Genomic DNA, 26,602 nt, shown 5'->3' with positions numbered 1-26,602 from the left:
TCGCGTATGCTTGCGCTACATATTTATTATCAGCATCAGCAAGTATTATACTTTTAGAACGAGCAAAGAGTCAAAGACTGTCTGACAGACTTCCTCTGTTTGGTGAACTCTGCGGTTTAATTATTTTTCTTTCCCACAATACTAAAATATTCTGTATATCCGTCATTCTTCGACGGAAGAAAATAAAATCAGGAAACACTAGTTTCTGCAAAACGTAGGTGCGTTGGTAAAAATTGTTATTTTAATGGATTTTTCGCTACGATTTTACAGAAAGAAAAAGTAAGTTGTGCGCAATTTCTGCCAGGTTAGGAGCGTGAAAGATTTCAAATTAGTATCTTAAATTGTATAAACTCGCCAGTTTAGCCGTGCCGAGGACCGAATGATTAATCGTCGTTTATCCGGCAGTACGAGTTTCGAAACTTTGCGGATTTTCTCAATTCCCCGGAACTCGACAAGGAGGAAAACATCGACTGGCCCATATTTGAAAGCTTCTGTAACCGGGTCGCGGTCTCGTTTCTCAGACGCCGAGTCCATCCCTCGATTCTTTCTCTCTCTCTCTACTCGACCTTTTTCTACGTTTTGTTCGTTTAGTTTGAGGCCCGAGGCGTGTCGGAGGCTCTGGTTTACTTAGTTGGTTATAGTTGTCGTTTGTTGGTTGGTTAGTTAGTTAGTTAGTTAGTTAGTTAGTTAGTTACTTGGTTGGTTGCTTTGACAACCGGCCTCTGGCAGCAGAAGTCAAGACGAGGCTGACGGATAGGTTTGCAAAAAACTGAACCTGCTGCCCAGCCTGCTCCTGATCATCATCCTTGTTCCTCTCTCTCCCTCCCTCCCTCCCTCCCTCCCTCCCTCCTCTTTGTTCTTGTCTAACTTTTCTTCTTCTTCTTCTTCTTCTTCTTCTTCTTCTTCTTCCGTGTCGAAGACGATCAAGTCACACGCGCGTCTCTGGAAATCTCTTTCAGCCTCTGTCGAAGCTCGCTCGAATCGCTTCCATCCTTGACCGTGCGCCGTAGGCGGTCAGAAGAAGCGGAGCGAGTGAGTTGATTAAAACAGATTAACACTAATCGCACTACGAGCATGTTCTCATACCTTGCTGGGCGTTAACGCGAATAAGTCGGGAGTTTCCGACGTCGGCGAAGCGAGAAGAAGCCAACGGCTATGTTTCATAGTTTTCCAAATAATTGTAATTCGCCTTGGATCGCTCGGAGAGAACTCTTTTCCGCATTTTTTTTTTAGAAGAAAATTCTTTCCCGGGAATACAATATTTTTTTCTAAATTGTAAATACCAAAGTTGTTGAAATAATTGTTTTAAAATTACAAGAAAAAAAAAAAATAATAAAATTACGGAACAAAATATGCTTATAAATATTTATAAGATTTGATTTTTCAGTTCAGTGGCAGTTAATTCATGTGGATTAAATTGCGATACATAAAACGATAATTTTTTTTAGTTACCACAATTAAACGATCATTTTTCAATCTTTACGATATGATTTGCCTTTCTTGGCTTGCGAATTTTTAAAGAATATTCTTATACGAAAAAATGCATTTTAAAAAACGGTGGTAGTTTGAACGAGCCAAATTTACTGCACTCTGTGTAGTCTTTAGCCTTTTCCGATCGTTGGTGGTGCGATAAGCGTTGACCAGTTATCGTCCCTCTCTTTTTAACCTTTTTATGTAAGGGATTCCAGATTTTTTATACGGGAACGTTGAACACGATCGCTTAGATCTGTCGATCCCTTGCCCCTTGCCTCGATCATTGACCTTAACATCTTAGCAACAATATCTGTACCGCATATGCATTCGATATATCGAAATCGCTCGGCTCCCAGCGCAATTTAACCGTTATTGCTACACTTTTTATACGATACGTGTAACATGAAATTGAATTCCCGCATTGCGTTTGTAACGCGTCGTATACTATATTTTTAATATCCACGCAATTCTTGGGTTACGATGCTACAGTTTTATCACCGTATTTATTTCGAAACGAACGAACGTATCCAATCCTATAACTGTGGTCGGTGAGAAAAATTATTGTGTAGGTATAATGCCGTTCAAAGTGGAAGTTGATGAAATTTTATGATCAAACATTCTTCGGAACGGTGGGAAATAAATTTAGGAAAGGCTATTGATTGGAAAAAAACTTTGGAAAACTTTGAACACCTGTCGACATCAAAGTGCATCGCGAAACTTTTCTTTCGAACACATTTCTCTCAAACGCGTTGCTCCCGGGATATTCCGCCGTGTCAACTTGAATGGGACACCCCGTATAACGCGTACACTCGCGCACGGCTTATGAATTTGAAATATACACATATGCCGTTCGTATTAACACGTTAGTCAGTCTGTAGAAGTTACCGTATCTTGAGTCACATATCCGACGACGTGGGCTTCGAGAAATGCATGCATAGCCGGGCTCTCTTCTTCGCGGGGTCAAAGAACCAGCTGTGCCAGTCCGACTGCCAACTCCTCCTCGCATGTATATATATATATATATATATAAAATATACCTTCTACCTACCCTTCTTCCTACGTGCATCTGCACTTCACAGTTTCTCCTACCTACGTTTAGAACGAGACAATAGCCGCTGTTCCTATGACTCTCCGATTCTACCGCGTGGAATACCAATTCGGTAGTTTCGTTTCGAATGCAGTCATTCTCGACGGATTTAGAAAGGAATCCCTTTCTTACGTCGGATTCAATCTGTTTCAAATCTTTTATACCTATCTTCTTATCTCTTTGAACGTTTCGATATCAACGTTGGAAGAAGACGGAGAAATCGAGAATTACGAAAAAGAAAAAAAAAAAAAAATTAAACATGTATATATATATACACCAAAAGTTGCATATTCTAATTTATTCGCAGATATGTAATTCTTGGGTGAAAATTTTTTTTTTTTTTTTTGTCTACTGTGTAATAATATATCCTTCTTCTTCGATGTCGAACTTGCGATTATATGTGTACAATTTATACGTGACTGTGCCAGAAGATCCTCGCGAAGTTCGAGGAACGATTTGCCGTCTCTTTCGCATTCCGCATTCTTAAAACTACAATGAATGTTCGCGTGTAGATTTTCAAGCAAAGAAAAGAAACCAGTGAAAAGTTGCGGTGGTTCGCGTATTGCAGAATTGTAACTTTGAAATCGTCGTCAAGTATTTTTTTTTTTTTTTTATGTGTAATTGCACTTCGCAACTTGTTCCAAGTTTTTCGAATTCCTGACCGTTCCTGTAAGCGAATGCATTCGTATATTGTCAACGCAGCCGTAGCTTAGCTTTCGGAATGTTTCACTCGTCCGAAAGCTCGGTCAGAGGTTTACTTACGAATTTATCATCGACACTTGTTGTCAGTTACTGCACGTTGTCGTTAGCACGCCAACGCAGCCGTAATTCATCGCATGGCCTACATGAGAACGTGATATCGGTGTACGTACGTACTTCGATGTCGGTGGGAAGGGGAGGGGGGATATCGTATTTGAAAGTTTTATCAATACCGAATGCAAATCACTGATCAGATTGCGGAACGGCGAATATTCGCGGAAATTCACCCTCGTGTATCGTATATTTAAACGAAATCGAACGTAAATTTTTACATATTTTTACAGTAGTATGTAAACTGTTATTCGATTTTCAAAATCTTTCGTTGCACCATTCTAGAAACAGGTAACTACTCGTTTACCTCTGTCAGGGTTTATACTAATACCTGTTTATGATACTTGTCGTAAAAATTTCAAATTAAATAAATTAATAAATAAATATTGTCGTACTAATTAATTCTTCTTAAAGTGCATTCATTCGCCGTTGCTTCTTCCCTTCCGTTTCTGCAACCATATCTGTGATTGAAACAGAAAAGGAAAAAAAAAAAAAAAAAGAACGAGTTTGACGATGGTTAATTTGAAAATGTTTCAATCACCGTGGCTTTTAATTTTCCACGGAGAGCAAAGCGCGGCCCTTAATACCGACTCTTAGCCCCTTTACCGTCTCGTTGATGCGCAGCTATCATCCCTTAGAACCAAGACCCTTCCGCAACGTCTCCCTTCATAACCCACCGAGAGACTCGAGCGAGTGAGTGAATGCGAGAGAAGTTTGAGGTTCCGCCGCAGGCCTCTCTCTTCTCTCTTCTTTTCTCTCCCTCCACCATTCCTTGTTTTCCCTCCTCCGCATATGCATGCATTACCCTCCAACGACGTTCGTCTCTCTTTCCTCCTCGACGCGTATATATATATATACACCTATACACAGGAGATGCCGCGGGATTTATTAACGTTCTCTACGTTTGCTTCTCCGTATATGATGATGTTAACAGAGGACTCGAAAATTGTTGTTATCACTCGCTCGCTCGCTCAAGAGCTTCGGCTCGCCGACTTGACCCAGCCAATCCCTGCGGAACCCTTTTCTACCTTCGCTAATTATACCGGGTCCAGATGGAACCGCGTTTCAGGTTTGTGGTTCAATTTTACGAGGTTTGAAGTGCCGTTCGTCATGCCGGAGCAACGAAACACTGACGAACGGTGCAACAATCTCTGTTATCAAGTTTTACGATATATGTACTTCAAAGGATTTACAATTTCGAAATACAATTGGCATGGTTTTGTTTGTATCGATGAATTTATTTATCGCTGGAAACGTTACGGATTTAAATTCTAGTGAGTTTAAAAAAAAGTAAATAAAAAAATTTTTTTTTGTACGGATCACGTTGTCGAAACTTCTTTTCTCTTACGATATTTCGATTTTTCCTAATTTAATTCACTTTGATTCGCGATTTTTAATAAATCTTGCCCCGATGTTGTTCAAGAAAGATTGTCTGAATAATTTAGAGAGCGCGATTCAAAGGATAATTGTCGAGTTGCAAAAATTTCATCGCAAGCTATTATTTAAAAATTCCGAAAGTAAGCAAAATATTTCGCGAATGAACAGACGAACATATCGTACAATATAAATGATTGATATTGGCGATCTTACGATGATCGTAGACTCGTTAATTGATTTTGAAACGAATGCAGAGTTAATCAGCTAAACGATTCGGACTTTGAGTAACTTGCTAGAACTGGGAAAATGTCAGGAAAAACTGTATCCCTCAGGTCCTGAAAGAAAAAAAAATCCGTAAATGTCGTTGCAATTTTTTTCTAAAAAATTTTCACAACCGTCATAAAATTGTCGGTGTAAAATTTTATCGTCGCGTTGAAAATCACAGTCGCGTAGGTAGGTATTGTTAATTTAGGCAATTAATCAGCGAGTCAACCACCCACCGATATCTCTCAAACTCGAAATCCACCTTCACCGTTACCGTCTCGTAACGGCGCAGTGTAAACACCCTAGTTTAAGGAGGGTGAGGGGGCGGGAGGGGGCGAAAGCAAGCGGGGCAAGTAACGGGTAATTTCAAACTTCACGGATCGGAAAGCACGGGTCCTCGATCGGTAATAAGATTGGGATCGGGAAGTACAAACAGCGCTGCTGCCAGAGTCCTCTAGGGTACTTTAACGCGAACTATAAATATCTACAATGATTCGCTCGCTGCTGTTGCCTTCTATTCGTAACGCGGCGTCTAACGCAACTCATCCAGTCGGGTGAGCAGCTCGAATTTTGGCTAAGAATTCACGCCCGAGTTGACTGGAGCCACGCAGCATCAACGGCAGAATATGGGAGACACACCCGGAGCTTATTCCCTCCATCCTCATCCAACCCCCGTAGACGCTTTATGGTCTATCTATATTTTATGCCCATCCACTTGTGCCGGCGTTGTGCTTGCAAGAGACAATAAAGAGCTACTCTACACTCGCTGCCTAGACCACCGTTTTCTTCAGGTATGTGTTTTCCCGAAATTCTCGAACAATAACGGTCGCTTTCTGGAAACGACGCGTGCAGAAACCGCGAAATGTTTTTCTTACTCGTGCGGAAAGTCCAAGGTTGAGGGGAGCTTTTTGAGCGTCAGCTTTCGGTACGGTTCAATCATAATCGTCTAACCACATAAAGCTCGCGCGTTGAAGGGATAAACAAGAATTGGCGAAAGACGATTTTCAAATTTTCGATTGACTTGGAGTGATTTTTTTTTTAACATACTTTTCGATTAGACTGTATGAAACAATTGGTCTAAGCTCTCTCTACGGAAAGAAAATTAACAGGATTGCGAACTAATGAAGCGAATAAACAGACAGCGAAATTAAGAGATGAAGACAGATGCGTGTTTACGGTACAAAGTTTAAAGCAATTTTTTTTTATCTTTCATTTATTTATTTATTTTTTATCACGGTATTCATTTGGTAACATTTGATAGTTACAAAGCGTTTTTTTAATGAGGCTGAAGTTAGTAACGTTATAGTAATAAATCAACATTTCGAAAAATCGTTATTTCACAGTTGCAGGAATGTCAGTGATTCGGTAAATTATAAAGAGGAAAAACGTTTGTCTTCGTGTTTTGAAAACTTGACCACTTCGAAGTCACTATAAACTTGCAGAATAGCAATTTTTTCTCCCAACGTTTCGTTACGTTAACGTTTAACAACTTCGGACTCACGGTTTTTCTTTTTTTTTTTTTATCCACGATGACTGGTAGATCAGACAGGGGCCGGGGGGGGGGGGGGGGTTTATTTCACCCTTTATAACAATATATTGTCATAACACTGGATACTGGACGAGTCATTTAAGCCATGGCTTATATACCTGTATTTTATACCTACAACAAAAAAATTTGCCGCTGAAGCATCCTTTACCTCTTTTTTTTTTTTTTTTCCTTCTTTTTCTACTCACCGGCTCTCTCGGAAATCTTTTCGCCTCTTTTTATCGTCCGTTAGTTTCTTCTTCTTTTTTCGACATTCCGTCGTTTCTTTTCTCATCTCTCTTATCGCGAATATCATGGTGGTTGAACACCTTCGACCATGAAGCTGCTAACTTTTATACAGACTAGAAACGTAATGTTCTTTCTCAAGTAAATGGCGGAATGAATTGATAAAGGTCCCTTAAAATCGTCTAGCAACGTCGACGAGATTAGGGCATGCTAAACAATTCGCTTGTTCCTTTTTTTTTTTCTCTCTTTTTTTTCTCTTTTTTCTTCCCCACACTTACAACCTTTTATTTTTAAACGCCGAAGTACGCGGGTGGGAGTCAAAACTTGGAACGGTCGATGTATCGAAATATTCAAAAACTGTGTGAGAAAGTAAAACTATGGTAAGATGAATTGTTCGAAATGTTGATTTTCAAAAATTTCACTGATTAGAATTTGAATGACTGGTAATCAGTGACACTTTCAAGCAGAGGTATCAACATATCGAACAATTCATCTTTCGTTATTTCACTTCCGTTTGTTTGAAATATCTATATTTATCGGCCATTCGAAATATTGACCCTTTGCCAAGTTTTAACCCCCCCACCCCCTCCCAACGAAGAAAGTTGAGAACGCTGCTTGCTTACTGGGGGTTATGATAATGTTGAAGGTTTACTGCAATCCTCTATTCCTCCCCCATCCACTCGGTCTGGCTTTCTATTTACGATGTCTTTGCCCCCTTGGTTCTCTTTTCGTCTTATTTTATTTTAAAATTTTTTATTTTTTTTTTTTTTTTTCACTCAACCCCATCCCTTCGGCACGGTCGAATTCCGCTTGAAATTCCGGTCTACGTGATGAAATATTATACAGAAAAATGCGACGCCCGGTGCTGTGTAATATAATGCGCGGGGCGTAGTGCTGGGAATGAAACAAAAAGAAGCCAATAATGCTCGGGGAAAAAGTTGCCAGCGAATGAATGACTCTCTAGTTTCGCATCAAGACTCGCAATACGAGCATTTTACGTCCGTCGTAATACCTCCCCCCCCCCCCCCCCCTTTCTCTCCACCATCCCCCGACAACAACGAAGACGAAGACTATGCGCCGTATGTCGCAAAAATTGCACCCAGGTTGATATTATTTCGCCACTTTTCACATGCGGTAAGTTTATTTATTTTTATTTTTCGTTCGTCCGTCCGTTCAACCTGTAGAAGTAAGAGAGAGAGAGAGAGAGATCCGTTTTTACTACTCGAGTGAATAATTTTTTTGCTCAACATTTTATTACTTTACTTTTTGCATACTTCGGGCAATATTGAAAATTGCTAAAAGGTGGCGGTGATGAACAATCTGTAACGTTTGATTAACTGATTCGGACGCGTCTTACGACGTTGCCAAGTATTCGGTCTTCAACTTTTTACTCATTTGGCAGTCAGCTTTCTTCTTGGCTGCACGCACGCCATTCTGTCGTATCTTCTCGTTTATTTTTTTACCTTGCACTTTGCTGCGAAGTTCAGTGCCCCAGAAATTTATTTCCATTAACCTAGTTGGTAATTTTATACGCGATGCGGCTGCGAAATAGTCGGGAAGAAAATCGCACGTCAAGTAATTACTATATATATATATGTATAGTCGAGTCCTTTGGATATTTAAGTTTGGTTTATTTGGTATGGCAGGTGAAGGCGAAATAAGAGAGGAAATTAATTTCTAGGGAGGTTGGATCGTTTTTTCAGGTTTTAAATTTTGCCAACGTGGATGAACGTACAAACGAACCAACTATCATCGGATGCTGTACAAAAGAGAAGTACGGGATGAAATTAAATTAAAGAAACACGCGAAGCCGGCAGCTCTTAAAGGAACGTGAATGTCTATTTCGAGTATTCAAATTCAATTATCCGTGCAAAGAGCTAACAATAACATTTGATAAAAAAGAAACACCCTATACGTATAATATGGGAATTCTATCTTTCTCTCTTCTTATAAAACTTGGAAATTTCAATCCCTCGTGGTTGAATTGGATGTATAATATCATCGTAGAAAGTTGGCTGTAACGTATATTATACGTCGTTTCGTCTGCTTGCTTTTAATTAATACATTTTTTTTTTCTCCTCTCTTTCTTATTTGTTATGTTACATAGAAGCGAGTCTAGCATCTTCCTCCCCCTCGTCTCTGGATTATCGGACTTTCTAACCCGTGTTGATTTTTCATTTCGGATATAAGTAGGTATACGCTTTGCACTTTTCGACGTTTCTCTCTCCCTCTCTCCCTCTCACTCTCCCTCTCCGGTTACACGTTATTCAAATATTTAAGTCCTTTACTCAAGAAAGAGAAACAGAGAGAAGGAGAGAGAGAGGATAAGGAGAGTTCTCGGTGTATACTTAAAACAACCTTTACAAAGGATAAACTTTGCACGGGTATTGATGCTGCTGCGGAGGCGGAGGTCCTTTGTCAAAATTATTCCTTCATCCAGTCTCCGTCTCTCTGTGTATAACAATATTATATGTATATGAAACATTGCGAAAATGGAGTTAAAAGAAAACTGAGGAGAACGCATTTGCCCGTCGTCACTCGTTGAAATCTTTTCTGTCGAGACCAGGAACTCACATATTGTAACGTCGTCGTCTTTGGTCGAGTCACCCTGTGTCTGCAGGCTTTATTTATTCTTATTTATGCCATCCATCGCTCAGCAGTGATGCTGCCGGCGGGTAAGGAAAGGAGGAATCAAATATTCATTCGCGTCGACGAAGACGACGCGTGTCTCGCTTCAAACGTATATTATACACCTATATACGTACATACATGTATGTATATATATAAATATATATATATATATGTATATGCACATGTGTATGCATGCATCGGAGATATGACGAGAGATTTCTCACGATCAAGACACGCGTTGAAGAGGAGGCCGCCAGGACCACCCCAAGATCTATCTTAATTCTTTGTCGTACGTGCGTTATTTATAAATATATACGAATCGAATTCCAGGGTAAACACGATTTTTATTCAATCACCTGCACTGTAATAATTTAATGCTCGTGCAACGATGAATCGACGTTAAAGCCTTGTTTGACTAAAAAAGTAGAGAAAACCGAACAAACTGACTTTGCGTTGCAATAACCAAAAAAGGATCGACGATGGCGCAAAATGGTTAGGCGTACCTAGTTTTTCGTAATTCCAACGACATTCAAACAGTTTTTTTTGTTTTTTTAACGATACCTGTTTCACTCAATTTTTATACTTACTCTAACAAATGAAATTCTTCTCAGTATGATTCGTTTCCTCGGGCGTGTTTCGGATGTTTGACTTTTTTATTGGACAAAAATTAAGCGAGAAAGTGACATAACCGCGAGATTGTTTTTTGAATTCATCTCTTGATAATTTTTTTTATTTTATTTTTTCTATCAATGATTTTACCGCAGTCATTTTATCTATGAATCGTTCTTACCGAAAGGGGGAACGAATGGAAATTAAGTAAAGTTGAGAGACACAGGTGGAAAAAAAAAAAAAAGTATGCCTAGATTATTTATTGAAAATTATTCTTTTTCAATTTGTTCTTATTTTGTCTCATAAATAAGAACAAGAAGGAAATGAGAATGATAAAATTTGTATGTCACGTCGTTGGCGAATAGAAATAATCCATCTTTGTTCGCTTCCCCTTCCTCTCATTTCTCTCTCTTTTTTTTCCTTCATCCCGTTTCTCCTCCACGAGAAATTTATAAAGTAACTTGAGCGGTCATAATTGCTACCCTTAATCCACCCTTAAATATATTTTTAATCTCCGATACCGTGCGGAGTACCTTCCAATTTTCTTCTTTCCGGCTGGGCGAGGCGGAAGGAAACGGCGGGTCCTCGAGGTCCTTGCTGGGGGGAGGGGGGGGGGAAGGATTCTCTTCGTCTCCCTGTTGACTTTTTCATTATTTTCCATTACCCGAACTGCTGTCTAATTCCGCGTAAAGCCGATATTGCGGCAGAGAGATCATTTCATTAATACGACTCAATAACGAAGTTACACATTTACTACGTCTCTGTATTTACCAATTTACTTTTCAAAAGTTGATGATTTGTCGGGCTTTCGATCTTGGGCAAAAACTAAAGATCCAAAAATAAAGAAGGATAAAAAAAAAATTAATAAAATAAAAATGAATAAAAATAAAAAAATAAAAAATTCCGAAATCCTACAGCGAATCAATTTTCAGACAAGAGTTAACAACTTGCCGCGCCGCGTACAATCCGTGCAACGCCATCGTCGTCGCCATTAACGATTCAGTGCCAAGTCTCTACGTGGAAAGACTAACGCACCGTAATCTAAACTGCATAGCCAGGGCTGCCGCATCAATTTCTCTTCTCCGATGCCATTCGCCTCCCCGTATGTATCAGGCCAGCGATTGACGACGTTGCCCTGAACCCGAGACCTTGGTGAGAGGAGCTTTGCACTCCGCTTAATATCACATGACGTGTGCAATTTGCAAACATTTCGCAATATCAAGCGTCGATGATCGCTTTCACGGGCTGCATTTATTCTCTCGCGTCGTTAAACGCCCCCGAGAGTAAATAATCTCAACGTTCGACGGTATTATCGCTGATAAACGTATTATCCGTATCGATAAATTTCAAATTTCGATTCTTCGGTACCCACGAATGCTTTTCCAGCCTGTTTATTATTTTACATGTTATACCTATTCCACTAGCGATTTTGCATAAAGTATCGATGGAAATTATTGGACGGATATGTCAGGGTTCAAATTTGACGCGAATCGGTGTATCAGAGGGGAAAAAATACGGCCGCTGATCAGGAGTAAGCGGAAAATGAAAATTAATAGACAAAATTTCGGTCGAGCTTTTTCTTTTTTGTTATGGTTTGGGTGAACGTACAACCTTTAATTCCATTTGGTACTCTTCTCTACAGTTCTGTCGTTATGCGGAATTGAATAATCCGATATTGCGACGGAGAGGAGAGAGAAAGTAGCTAGCTATTTACGGAAGTGTGGCAAATGTGGCAAATGTGGCAAATGTGGGAAACATCGTCGTCCCCCGTAGAATCGTATAAACGAAGCTGCCAGCAACCCCGCGTTCCCATTTTCTCCCGGGAATTTGAACGCTGTGTTGTACGGGGTGCGGGGTTGCGAGAGAAAGAGAGAGAGAGACTGACGAGCATACAGCCTCCGAAGGATTATAATTAATAAAATATCAACGTTAAGTGCAGCCAAAGCTTCTTAACCAAAGAGCCCTTAGGCGCGCGCTACTCTCTCATCGTTGAGTCGAGTAAGAGCTGTGGAGAGTTGTTGTAGCTCTTATACGGTACTGCCGAATAAATTAATTGTCACTCGAACGATGCCCCCGCCGCCACCCCCGCGGCTCCGTTGCTTCGATCCACTTCTCTCAGATTTCACAGGCCTCGTGCTTTTGCCAATTTAATCGGTACTTTGCGATCGGCTAGACATCGGATTAGTTGGTGAGGTTGGTGAAAGATGAAAAAATTAAAAGATGAAAAGAATTGAACGAAGTTTGAACGGAGAAGGGGATGAAAAAAAAAAGTCGGGAGGGGAAGATTTTGCCAGACGGTTGTCAAGGAGTTAATTCAGGTAATTTCTTTCTTTCCTTTTTTTGTCCTTTTTTTTTTTTTTTTTACCCCCTCCCTCGGCTCACGACGTTCCAGCTTTCACGAGGGATGTGTATGAAAATCAAATCGCGAAAAAGACTCTTTGCGTCAGGTGCTCTGACAAAGAGATGATTTTTTGGCTTTTTGGTTACTTTCTTTTCTTTTTTTTTTTTTTTTTTTTATTTTACCCCCATTTCGCGGTCATAACGTATTCCGTCTATCCTTAATACGGCTGTCACTTTTGCCTACTGGAGCCGAGGGTCGGAGAATCGTTGACGACACACGCGCGGGGTATCATCGAGTTGATAAAAATAAGAAATGTATTTGCCCCTTGACGAGGAAGAGAGAGAGAGAGAGAGAGAGAGAGAGAGAGAGAGAGAGAGAGAGAGAGAGAGAGAAGAAGAAGGAGAATAAAGAAACTACGACGACGACGTGTGTAATCCCTGAATCTTGACTTTGACGTACGTGCCGGGGGTTGCGTGCATCTCTTATTTATGTCGACGGGAGTAAGTATAAGACCGAAGAAGATTGAGGAAAGGGGGGCGGGAGAGACTCGCGAAAATTCGATGCTTGCGCTTTTTCGCTCGAAAAAGAATTATTATGGGATGATGAAAAATCTTGGAAATCTAGTACGCGAGAGAGGAGATCCTTCTCTCTTTCTATCTCTCTCTCTCTCTCTTTTCTCCTTTGAAGACCCCCGACGAACGGGAAAAGCTTTCACAATGAAAATTATTACGAGACAGATAAGTCGAGGAGAAATCAAAAGCTGTCTGAAACCCTTCGAAACTTCGAGTTGAAAATTTGAACGTATTATATTATTTTTCGATCTTCTCTATTGAAAATAGTCAACTTTTTATCCAGCTTTGATTGATTTCCAAAAATTGATAAAACTTTTAATCCGAAAGTTGTATCAACACTTCATTGCCGTGGTCAGGAACAATTCGCTACGATTCAAACAGTAACGTTTCCATTTCTCGTTAATTTTTCGAGAGCTTTTTTTGTTTATTTTTTTTTCTTCGCCTATACACTCCGACAACAAACATCGATGGTATTTTGTCATCGAGTTACGTTTTGCAGGCGCGACGGCGTCCCAGATAATATAACCAAATTTTGCGAATGGCGCCGTATAAGCCAAGCTGAGAGAGAGAGAAAGAGAGAGAGAGAGAGAGACGGACCAACGCGCCTTTGTCTCACTCGACAAATTTATGCAAAGCGGGATTCAATCCGATTTTCCCGGCTAACGCCGGTTCTCCCCGTCTCACCCCCCCCCCCCCCCCCCCTCCGCTGAGTGTCTCTCCATCGGCTCGTTTCGCCGTTGTAATTTAGCTGACAGCCACTTACTCGTAGTTCCGATACAAACATACCACCACCCCCGTCATCCCCCCCCCCCCGGACCAACTCTCGCTATACGAAGACACCACTCGCGCTAACGCATATTGCTCGGCGAGATTAGGCAAAGCGTCTGTAGCGAGAGTGTAAAGAGAGAGAGGAGAGAGAGAGAGAGAGAGGGGGAGGGTGGGTCGAGGAAGGGTGAGGGGGAAAGAGGAGGGAAAAACGAGACGTTTCTTAATTTGTCTCTTCTTTTTTTTTTTCTCTCTTTTTCTTTACCCGACTCCTGAATTTTCAGACAAATTATTCCGAGACGAGATCAAAAAGGAGAAGAAGAAGAAAAAGAAGACGGAGGTGGGGAAACCTAGCCGAGTAATATAATATTTATTTCAAGTGGCGGGGTTGCAGGTATTGCTTTGAATCCCCGTTCATTCCTGGGCGTCGCGACGTCGACGTCGTCGTCGTCGTTCGTTTTGCCGTAGGGAATTAGCCGGGCTGCTTGCTGTCCTTGGTGTTTGTAGGAGGTAGTAGTAATGCAGGATGCGCCCTTAAACCACCTACGCAGAGGTTATGAGAGAGTGAACACGTCGTGGGTGGGGGGAGGGCGCTTACAGGAGGTTTCGGGTTCAAGAGGCGTAAATTATTACCACCTCGGGCAGAAGCATTTGCGAAATTAGCTTCGGACAAAAAGCTATTAATTTAAATATCACTCTGCAGGTTGTACGCGCCCTTTGTCATTCCCTATATCTCTCTCTTGCTCTCTTGCTCTCTCGTTCTCTCACATTATATTTCTTCGGCTATCCCATTTCAGGAATGAAATTTGGCAAATTGCACGGGTCACAGTGCCCGGCAAACCGCTCTTGATAAATATATTAAAACTTTCGAGGGATAGTTACTCTCTCGGATCAATTTGACGCGGATAAGTCGAGAGTACGGAGAAGAAAGGGTAAGACGATCGGACGATGAGATAAATGAGAGTAAAACGTTGTAAAGAACTTGGGCCAAGTTGAGATATATTTGCCATATTACGAAAGTTCGCTATCCGGACAAGGTAAATATCTTATATTACCCGATTCCGGGTAATGTTGGCATTCCGCTCCGTGGAATCAATATCGACTGGATGAATTTCAAAGGGAAGAAAAATTCGTACGGACGTTCAGTTACGTGCGTATGTTACGTTTATTGCCATTTCCATCGCCGTTAATAATAACCGTATATGTACCGTACACGTGAAAGACGTTGAAGTTCAACTTCTGTCTTTGTGTTTAAAATCCAAATTTCCACTCGGAGCATGGTTAGCGGATAAAATACCAAGTGCCGCGGCGTTATTGTTGACTCGACGGGAGGGTAATCCGTCGACTGATCCACCCTCGAAATATCCTCTAAACTCCGTACACGCCAAGTCCATTTCTTCTCTAATTTCAAAAATCCATCCGATGAAAAAGAGGATCAAGTTGTATCCCTGGGGTGGATTCACTTGTTGCCGTTCGTTCTTCGCAGGTTTTTTCTTTTCTTTTTTCTTTTTTTTTTTGACCAGGATCTTGTGGCCGAAGAAAAAGAATAAAGAACCGTTGGTCCGGTTCGATATTCTTCGTACAATTGAAATTTAGACCGAACGTCATAACGAGATGACGATGAATAGGTAAGAACTTGAATTACTGTTCAGAAATTTGATCCATTGTATAAAAAAGTTCTTCATTTCACCTTTTCTAATCGGAATCAGTTGCCAATATTCAATTTCTCGTCCATCTTCCTGCGTAAATTCACTTGTCATTTGTTACTTGAGATTTTTGATGTCTTGACAGAGTTCCAAGGCGACGTAAGCGCAAAGAACTGATGGGCTAGGTCAATATTTGATATGATTTAAATTTGGACCGATCGTCACGATCAGATGACAGATAGCCAGTCGGAAGTTTGATCACAGGAAAGCTTGATCCAACACCCGGAGTATTTTTCTTGTACTCGCTCGACTTTTCTACCGTGCGCGCGTTCTCTTCCAAATTCCGTATTCAACTCCTCGTTACGTGTTCCGAACATTGGCCAGCCAGTGAACTTCCGACTTTAGGTTATCTCGCACGTCACACGCTTACAGAGAAAGCCGATATAATTAAAACGTTTACGACCTGGAGGAAGGAGTGCCGGGTAGACGGGGTTTCTGGTGTACGCTACAGTAGTTGCCGGGTGGCAGCGGCTAGACGAGAGATGGTTCAGGACGTTGGAATGGCACATGAACCACCCTGCCGACAAGAAGCCAGCCACAGCCCATCGTCTATTGTTTTGTGCAACATTGTGTTGCCGTGTTCCCCTGGGATATCCGGAGAAGGGATGGGGTGAAACAGGAGGAAGAGCTGTAATACCTGAACGTTGACTCCCGCCGTCTTGTTGGCTTGTGACTTCCTCTCTCCTTACTACCTCAACCTTGGGATTTCACCGGGGAGGTCGAAACGTCGGTGAACTCCCGAGTGCGTCTGTACTTGCAACTTTGTTTTTCTTTGGGGTGGGGAAATCCGTCCATTTTCTGGATACTTGACGGAGCGCGGAGCTTGGAGGTAGAGCTAATTAACCAACCTCAAAGGAAAATCAAAACGCATCCGAAACCAGCAGCTGTTCAGGTTAAAATCAACGCTCTTTCAACACCCCTTTACTCCGGCACTGTGACATCATCACCTCGTCGTGTATCCTCTCCTTTGGCTTCCTCCTCGTCTGATCCAACGCGTAATCTGGATCGTCGTCTGATCCGACTTAACCCCCTGACCCTCACCCGCTCTCAATCTTTCTCATATTCGGGCTCCGGATCATCGACGAACGCCGGTGATAATCCGTGATGCTGAACGGGTACTGTATCATACTTGGATCGAAGGTGTAAGCTCTCTGCGTACGAATGGTTTTAACCTGAACATTTGATCACCATTGGCGCAGATCGATCGCATCTTAGACTACTATGAAAATGTAGTCGCGGAATTTTTGTCGTTAGTTTGGGGTACGGAACGGTATAAGGGAAGGTTAGACAAAGGGAGGCTGCTCTATGATCTATACGGTCTTACCCTTTAACACCATAGCGTTAACGCTATTCTTAACCTCTTCGACGGTGCGTGGTTGATTTATAGGGTCAGCCTCGCAGCAGGGCTACACTTGGTTCGTAAACCGTGACACGCACGAATGATCGCATGCAAAACGGCGACGCCGACCGTTTGGCGTTTCCACCAAGAGGGTGGTATGAAGTAGAAAATGAAGAAGAAGAAGAAGAAGAAGAAGAAGAAAAAAATTATTCCGGTGTATCAGGAAGTGGCATCCCGCGGCGTGAGTGAAAAAGAGAGACGGGGGGAATCTGAAATAGGGTTTGGTTTCCACTTCAGGGTGCGACCCCGTATCGAAAAAGAGTCTTGTTTCCACTAATTTTTTTTACTTTACTCCTTTTTTTTTTTTGCTCCTTCGTTCTTTTGTCTTGGATAGGACGTTTTTCAGGGCACGAATCGCGACGATAAGCGCCACCGTTAAACCGATAAGTTTTATTTTTAGATTTTTACGATTCGAAGAACAAAGATTGCCCGAATCTGTAGGGTCGTTAACCGTCGCGTCTCACAGGTAGCTTCTACGCAGAATCATTTCAAAGGTTTATCGCCAAATTTTAACGAGGGGGTTTTTTTTATTTTTCTCTCTCTCTCTCGCTCTCTCTCTCTCTTTCTTTCTTCCTTCCAAGGTTACGACTCACCGATAGCAGGAAGCTGTTGCTACACCGATTTCTCCAATGACCCGTGGAGACGAGATAGTAACGATCCTTCGACCGTCCCGCATTCTTGCAACAGTCAGAGTCTCGAGTAGGCATGTAACTCGCGCGTGTGTGTCTATCTCCCTTTTTTCACTTTCATCATTCTCCTCCGTCTTTATCTGACGTCCTTTCCCAATTTTACGGTGTTACACTCGTCTACCCTCCCGCAGAGCCAGAGTGACCGCGTGGGGATATTCAGTGAAATAAAAAAAAAATATATATCCCGGGGGTTTATGGTTGCTGCATTAAAAGTTCGAAATTGCGCGGCGGGAGAAGGATGACTAAAATAAAAGTGAAGATTCACTACCGATCGCTGATAATTCTTTTTATTTTCTTCGTTGTAGCCTATTTTTTTTTTCCCCCCATCACCGCCCCAGAGGTATTTGAAGGGATATGTATGTATATCGATACCAGATAGAGAAAGGGAGAAAGATAAAGAGTGAGCACTCTTTGAAGTTTACGGTATGAACAGCGGAATTGTGGGTATTGGAAAAAACCTCGGGTAGGTTTTTTTTTTTTTTTTTTTCATCCTCTTTAATTTTGATTCCTTTAATTAACTGTCTGTCCGCCATCATTCCTTCCACCCGTGTCTCGCTCTCTCCTTCACCGATGCAGCTGGAAAACCGCTTTGAATTTTATTTTATTTTCATTTTAACGTCAAATGAAAACCACCATCCCCCGTTCTCTTGCTATCTCTCTTTCTCTTTTTCTCTTTCGGGGTTTTCGGGTCAGTGAACTGGCAACCGTTCGGTGCCGGTGGTGGGCCCTATGCGATATTAAAATGTAAAAAGACCTTTTGAGCTTCTTATATCCCGATTCTGATTATTCGGCGCTTCAGTGCTCTCATTACAAGGGTTACCGCCATCTCGACACAATACATTGCTTGTCTCGTGTAAAGGAAAAAAATTGTGCAGAAAATATAACGCTCAAACGTCTTTGTTCTTCTTCTCCTGCTTCCTCCTCCTCCTCCTCCTCCTCCTCTTCTTCTTCTTCTTCACCTCACAATTTCATGTACCCATAATGTATAAAATATACATATATATATATATATACATACAAAAATTGAATCGTAATTTCAATTTCCGTACCCTCGACTAGTCACACGCGAAATGGGCAAGGGTTTTCAACGATCCGTGGCAGCCTGACGCGTTCTATTGATTTGACGTCCTCTGGGGGCGCGTGTAGTCGCGAATATACTCATTGTCGGGGAAAAGTGTCTATAAATGCGTATTCACGATACCCTAGGCGTGTGTTAATACACCGATGATAAATTTGGATTGTTCGTCTCGCTATTGATCAATTTCATTGTACCAATCCTTTCAGCATCGCTGCATTGGTCGAATAAACAAGAATTGAACGCGCAACTTTGATCTCTTTAACGGCTTCGTTAAAAATTTTAACGATTTTAACGATGGTAACCATTCGTGACGAAAGGGAACACTTCAGATTTGATATTATGTCGGTATCGTTGTAGGTACATAGCTGTACATGGATTACTCGCGTTTGACCGAGCGTGAAGTGAACCGATGCGAACATCTTGGTCGTACAAATATATACGTATACACATCTCCCTTTTACAGTGGTAAGGAAAAAGTTCTCTGTTTCGGGGCGAAGGAGCGACGAAAAGCCGTAGGGGAAAGAGGGAATAAGTAGGAAGGCTCGTTTTTCCGTAATATACGCACAGACGTACTTAAATATATAAAAAAAAAAAAAAAATTGAAAAAATAAAAGCGTATTAAAAAATATCGGCGCATGCGGTGATGAGCGAAAAAAAAAATCTATCTTAAAACACGGGATTATTATTAAGAAATTTTCATTTCCCTCTCGCCTCAGTCTTATTTCACCCCGGAACGTTTCTAAGGCGATTTTCTACTCGGGATGCGCGCTTTATTTGCAGGGTGAAAGAGGAGGAATAAGACAGGGAAAAAAAAAAAAAATGGAAAATAAATGAATAGAAAGACGATTAAAGCGGGTATAATTTCGAAGGAACAAATTTCAAGCAAAGGGGATAATTCGTTCTGTACTAAAAAAAAAAAAGAAGAAGAGAAAACGAATTTGCATATCGAGGGCGTGCAGCACCACTAAACGATAAGTCTGTCTGGTGAAATTTTTCGAAGGGACGCGGAACGGGTCAGAATTGTCAGGTGTCTCTCGTCCGCTCGTGCGAGTCAACAACGTAGGTCGCGTGAGCCCTACAATTATTTTACTACAAGGTCCTAAATTAACAACCCTTCCGCGTTGCATAATTAATAGCTTGGGGGAAGAACCGGCGGCGTTGCGTTAGCCGCCAGGCTCGCGTCCACCACCCCCCGGGGCACTACGCCAAATGCAGTATGCGGTACTACGTACGGCCTACCTACCGCAGCGTGTGTCACCCTTGCTGCATGCACCGAACCGTTCGTCAATGTCCGTCGAGCGATCGGGGGACAATCCCGGATTTTGGGACAAGGGGACGTGGACTCCGTTCACGGTGAATCAGCGGATTCGCCAGACTGAAATTGCATTCGTTGAATAATCCAACGCTGCGCCCGACAAACCTTATCAAACTTCGAATATCATCGTCACGTGTGTTTGTGTGTGCGTGCATGTGTGTGTGTGTGTGTGTGTGTGTGTGTTGGGTCTTGAAGGTAGAGGGGCAGGGAAGGACAAAAAAAAATTGAAAATAGGAAATGTTTCCACCACCACCACCACCACCACCACCACCCCCTGTTCTTGAGGTTTCAGGTGTCGCCTGCACCGAGCGTACAATAACTTCGAGATGTAAATCAGTTTTTTTTTTTCTACCTTCAACTTTCAGATTACCAGTGTAACAGGATAATAAAAATGTCAGCGTGCGTGACGCGGTACACGTTCGACGTCGTTGCGGCGCCGCGTCCCGAGTAGGATATATTTTTCTTTTCCTTTCCATTCCATTTTCATTTCTTTCTTTTTTTCCCTGTTTTGTTACCCGGTGGTGCAGGACGCAAAGATCGAGTTACGCTGCTGACTGTGCGAGTCCCGTAGTAACTTCGGTTAACGGAAGCCGCCAAAGAGAACTTTTAAAACTCTTTCTGATATATTGTACCCGCACACGCATACACACAGGCTCGCGACGGGATTCCCTCCATTCTTATTTCGCGGTCAGCGAGGCATGCCCCGCGACGTATATATTTTTACCTCCCGAGATATAAATCGGTGATTCAAACGAGTTATGATTGTCCCGACATGTTTACCGAACCGGGTCTAACGCATCGCGGACAAGTTTGTATTTATTACGTAAACGGATCGGACTCGGCGATTTTCGACGCTAAAAGCTCTCTGTGGTAGCTATACACGGTCGCAGCGTCTTCGGCGAAAAGGGACAGCCTGGAAATGACAGGAGGGGTCCTTCGACATACGACCTCTTTCTTCCAATGTCCGATAAAAAGATTACTCGATACTCGACCATCCGCCATATTGATATACAAAGCATTTCCGCCGATCGAGAAATGCCCCCGACATCATCCGCTAAATCTATGTACTCTTAAGCCGAAGGACCAGCGGACGACACTTTCAGGCGACTTAGGAGATCCGCTCTTCTCACGGTAAACCGCAATCTTATAGATATATTCGGCAGCCGGCGAGCTCCGTTGCCAGGATTCGGCTCACGGGACCCTTCGGCGATGCTTGGTGGTCGGTTTTCATGCTCCTTGGAGAGGAGAGGTACCTACGTGCGTTTCAGACAGTCGGTTATCCGAGCTTCGGACTCCATGACGAAGGAGGAAAGCTTACCGGCTAGGGTGAGATCCGGGACAAAGTAATTTCGCTCATCCTCTCTAGCTCTCTTTCTCTCTCTCTCTCTCTCTCTCTTTCTCACAGAAATCGAGAGAAGGTCTGGAGAGGAGGACTTGTAGGGTCTTCTCGGAAAATCCGCTTACATCAAAGTCGAAAATGGCCATTTATGCAATTTACAAGAGGGTTTTCGCCGGGTGGATGGAACGGGGAAACACGCTGGCGCTAGATAAAGCCATCGGGAGAAGAGATAAGTTGGTAAAAAGGGTTCACGGTTCACGGTACCTTTCATATTCCCTCTGTAAGCTGGATTAGCCCTGTTGGTTATTCTAATAATTTTACCGTTAAACGTAGCACAAATTTAGCATATCCACTCCCGCTAGTTCGAGCGTCCTTCTTGTTTATCCTTTTCGCAAATTTTACTACCAAAGTGAAGCTCTCAGGCTTGCGGAACTCCTTTTAATCCATGACAACACCAACGATGGTCCTTTCCACGACTAGTCGGCCACGAACAACTGTGACTGTAACGATCCAGCTAAGGCGGGGATAAAATTGAAATCAACGAAAGTGACCCGCGTCGGTAAATCTGTCTACCCTTAGTCGTAAAAATCGATGATAAACCGAGGTGTGTGTGCGTGCGTGTGTGTGAGAGTGAGTCTGAGTCTGAGTCTGCACGTCCGTTCATGCCCCTTTCAACTCGCCGAAGGATGAGAACAAGAAGAGGTACCAGAGGACCAGAGGACCATTTGGCGAACACTCTCTGTTACGGTCGTTTAATGACTCTTTTCTTTTTACTCTTCACGATGTATGTATGTTACGTTACGTTACACACTTGGATTGCCCGGTAGAGTCTCGATGCGTACGTAACATTCATCCTGGAGAAGAAGAAGGAGGAGAAGGAGGAGGATGAGGATGGTCGGATTACTTTTTCGAGTACTTTCGGAGCTCGTAAAGTCCCGCTACCATTTAATCGAATTTCATTTCCCAGCTGGCGTACTTCTAGGGGGCTAGACGATGTCCTCTACCTACGAAATAAAGAAAACCCCGCTACGTCAGCACTGTCAGTAGCACCAGGCTCCTATGGCAAAGGAACGCGTCCCTTATTTCCGTAGGACGTTTCAGTCTAAGCTTCACCTGCGCTCCGTCATCCTCGGAGTAGGATGGAGAAGAAATTGCATCCCCCCTTGCGCCTCTCGTGATTTCTTATCTCTACCTTGTCTCGGAATTTACCGTCTTCGTAATCTCGGTTAGGTGGGTAATTCGAGTTGGTATATTAATCCACCGCCTCGCTCGAGTTTGACGAGATCCCATGTCCGTTTCGTAGAAGAGAGAGAGAGAGAGAGAGATGACGTTGTCCTTACGTAACACCTTCAGCTCATTTCAGTTCATTCGCTGCTCTCTACCCTCTTTCTTCTCTCCCTCCCTTACGGCGATATATAAATATATATTTCTTACCCTCGCGTGCGAGTAGGTAGAGAATAAACGTGCTGCACTCGGCGAAATCTTGTGTGAATTTTATTTTTTTTTTTCTTCCATTTTCTCTCTGGATTGTTTTGTTTCTCACCCTCACCTTTTGTCATTTTGCATCCTCAATCCGCGCTGGCTCACCAGTATCCCGTTGTTCGGCAATTGTTTTGCCGCTTGTTTTTTTTTTTTTAATTTTTTTTTTAATTTAATTTTTTTATTCTTTATTACTACCTAAACTTTTTCATTTTATATTATTGTTTTTCTCTCTCTTTGGTTCGTATATTCGTATTAAACAAAGCTTTGTTACGCGTATAATGTAAATCAGTTGTAAGGATTAAAGAAAATCTCATTACTCTTCATCTTTGTTTTGAATTTTCATTCTTGTTTATTCCTTAGAATTTCTTGAGAGCAAAATTATTCATTTGAACCGTTTATTCCTAACTCTTTTTTTTTTCTCTCCTCCTCTGCAAACTTCCTCAGCAACTCCGTCTTTGTCATCTTTGAATTACGTGTTCGTTTTACACGCCCGTAATTACCCGACGACCCGTCGTTACACGACCCAGTACCAACCTTATAAATAATAGCTGTTCTTTTAACGATCTTTTTTGTATACGTGTTAAAGCACATTCTAATCTCTGGATCTCCATCAAAGTTGTGCGCGATACATACGTGGGGGAGAAAATTGGCAAACGGGGGCAAAAAAATCGTCCAGATTATTGTTGACAGAGCTTCGGACACTCGATAACTGATCCAAATCTCACCTGTCGATAACAACTCGTTGCTAACGGATTCCTCGATAATCCTGCGACAGCAAAAAACGGGGGAAAAAAAATAAAAAAAAATAAAAAGAAACTACGAACGGACGCGCAGTAAATTCGGGAGGCTCGTTAACCCGACGAATCGACACCTTCGAGTCAGTCTGAGTGCGCCGTACCAGCGATACACATACGACTTGTTTATTTTTACGTCTAACTCATTTTATGGAACGTAATTCCAGGCCGTAGTTACGCTCCAGATTTAACGGACCACCAAACGTTTATGTCGATCCAAAACGACCCCCCCCCCCCCCCCCCCCCCCCCGTACCTGAAGATGATCCGGGTCAGCAATGAATGTTCTTTCCAATTCATCAAGGATACCACAAGGATCATAAAATGTTGCAGAGATCGTAGGAGGAGGAAAAGTAGATCGAATGGTGTCTCGTTCACACCGTTTCCCTCTTCCATTCTCTTTGTCGAGTGCACGAAACGGCTTCTAAACCCCGCAGACGACGTCGACGTCGACGACGACAAGGAGGAGCCACTTCCGGCAACTCCTCAGTAATAGGAAGTACCTCGTCGGTTTAATATCGTAGTAGCTGCTGTACAACTTCTCCTTTTGAGGGTCGCTAGCTAAAAGCCAAGAGTTTCTTCTCAGCCCGCGGTATAGTGTATGGGATGAAACGGAAATTGCGACGAACGTAAAGAAATTTATTACCGCCGAAAAAGACTAGATGTAATTTCTTCCAAGACAACGAAAGGACATCTTTCTTTCATGGTTCAACACATGGATGGACGAATGAACGTTGACACGAATCGAATCTGTCATCGTCATCATCCCGGTACATTTTCGGAGTAGAAGATGAGCTTCTAATAAAATTTTTTTCCTCCCCCTGTCGTGGGTAGATATCGCGGTAAATGCGGGGGTGAACTTGGGCCTTCGATGCCCAAGCGGGCACATATGGTCCGTCGGAGTAACCGTCGTTATCACGTTTTTTATGTTACTTAAACCAGAGGACCGTCTCTGGGTAAACGGCAACAGTAGGAGGGGGGGGGGGGGGGGGGGGGGGGAACTGAGGGAAAAGTCGAGCTCTACGTTGTGCCGAGCTTATGATCGGGTGGGCTGGTTATTTACGGCGGTTATAAACGTCCGCGTCTGGGGGTTTTCAACGGCAACGAACGAACGAACGAACGAACGAACCACCGCCTCTATTCCAGCTATCCAGCCACCTTGTTCACCCCTGACGGTTTAACGACTAAGGCGGAGGAAATGGGGTGGCAACCTTTGTTGACATCGCGACGTTATTGCTACGAAGGCTCACCGTCAGCTACCGCGAGTTTCGAGAGCCCGCAAAACGGGAGTAGAATATTCAGATTACGATTACCCGCGGTGACGACGCGATTGTCTGCGACTCAGTTTCCGCCCTCATCCCTCGGACCACCTTTTCTGCCGATGCGCGATGTATCCATCTTCGAATATTCTTGCGGATATTTCAAACCTTCATCTTGCGTGTCTGCAGTTATATAATGCACCGTCTAACCGGACTTCTTTTCTTAACCTTTGTTCCAGATGGAGGACGAGGGTAATCACGGCAACGACGATACGAGGTGCTTCATTTTATCGACCTTGGCTGCACTCCAGTGGTCCAGGGTATCTTGCGTTCTATGCAGGGCCGCTATGCTCGTTTTTGATAGGTATCCGCTCGTCGATGGAACATTCTTTCTGTCGCCTAGGCAACACTCGATTTCCTGTGCCGAGGTGAGTTTGTATCATAATCTTATTAGCAGGGAAAAGTTTCATCAGGTTGCTGGTGATAGTTGAGTAATCATGATGAACACGGTAAAAAAGTGTCACTTTAATATATTCAGGATTTCATTCATAGTTGAGAAGAAACTAATTTTTGACCTGAGATGATTACAGTTTGATTACGGGTAGTTTGCTACCACCCTCAAAAACTGGTATTTTGATCTTTTACACTCTTCTTGTTGCATAACAACTACCTTCTACATACGGAGAACGCTCCATTAGTATGATATTCGTAATTCAGCGTGCTCAGAGTACGTCTACTGTCGATAAAAAAGAAAAAAAAATCGACCTGAAGTGTCATCGTTCAGACACTTGGTAAGTGACACCTGAATTTCGAAAAGCAGCAATCGTGACGGGGGGATGGCGGTGAACACGTCAGTCAGTGGTGTAACTCCAGAAGCTGGTGGAAGCATGAAGTTCTCACTCGGTAAACAACTGGTCCTCAGAGACTTGTGTCAGGGGGAGAAGTAGAACTAGGAGATGGAGAAGAGGGAGGATCGAGCGGCGGCGCGCTCACAAGCCATGGATAAAACGGAAACTCTACTAAATGGCTAACGAAGATACACGTTGTTTTTGGCGTCGCCTGCACGCCGCCGCCACCGTCAGACTTAATTAGGTGTAATCAGCGCTTCTGCTTGCAGAACGCTTTCGGCTTACTCGCTTTATTTGCAACCGAGGATCTCCACCCCCGGCTCGTTTTCGCCTTCGTTTACACGTACACACCCACTTTCTCTCTATCTTACACACACACACACACACACACACACACACACACACACACACACACACACACACACACACACACACACACACACACGCACAGCGATGACGAAACTCCTCGGTGTGTCACTCCAGTCGTGAATTGGAAGTCACGGCAAAGTCACCACCGTTCGCCAAAAACTTTGTCGAGTCTTCTCGCGCGTTGGGTTCCAACGAACGCTTTTCGAGCAGCATATGACAACCGAAAAACAACCGTCTCCCGGTTTTTTGATTCCAGGTGAAGGTAGAGGGTCGCACACAATTCTTGTCTGCCGTTTGCATGAGCTGCCTTGAAGGTAGCGGTGGGGCTCCTGTTCGTTGTCGCAGCTGCACACAACCCTGGGACGGTTCAAGTCTGGTACTTGGAACGATGTACAGTTACGACATTTTCGCTGCGATGCCATGCTGCACCGAACGCATAAAGGTAAGAGACCACGAACCTTATTCGATGCCGTAATTCAACCCTTACCAACCATCGGGACTCCGTTAGTCAAAACGGCGGGGTAAATCGACGCACTTACAGTCGACTCTCGTTATAAGAACGTTCGCGGGGCTGTCACAGTATACTCATCATTTTTCGCTGTTCAAACTCTCGGACTCCGGTCATT

At 42.9% G+C, this 26,602-nt stretch overlaps 1 protein-coding gene across 1 annotated transcript in view; it reads left to right on the top strand.

Annotated features, from left to right (window-relative positions):
* The window catches only part of LOC124180905 (headcase protein-like), a 150,654-nt gene that overhangs the window by 108,037 nt on the left and 16,015 nt on the right, over nucleotides 1–26,602 (top strand). Inside the window, exons 3-4 of the mRNA XM_046566822.1 lie at nucleotides 24,999–25,187; nucleotides 26,233–26,418. Coding sequence (XP_046422778.1) covers nucleotides 24,999–25,187; nucleotides 26,233–26,418 — 375 coding nt within the window. The remainder of the gene's footprint in view (nucleotides 1–24,998; nucleotides 25,188–26,232; nucleotides 26,419–26,602) is intronic.

This window comes from Neodiprion fabricii, chromosome 4 (genome assembly GCF_021155785.1).
Source record: "Neodiprion fabricii isolate iyNeoFabr1 chromosome 4, iyNeoFabr1.1, whole genome shotgun sequence".
NCBI lineage: Eukaryota > Metazoa > Arthropoda > Insecta > Hymenoptera > Diprionidae > Neodiprion > Neodiprion fabricii.
The sequence above is the reverse complement of the archived record's forward strand: the minus strand, read 5'-3'. Positions and strand labels throughout refer to the sequence as shown.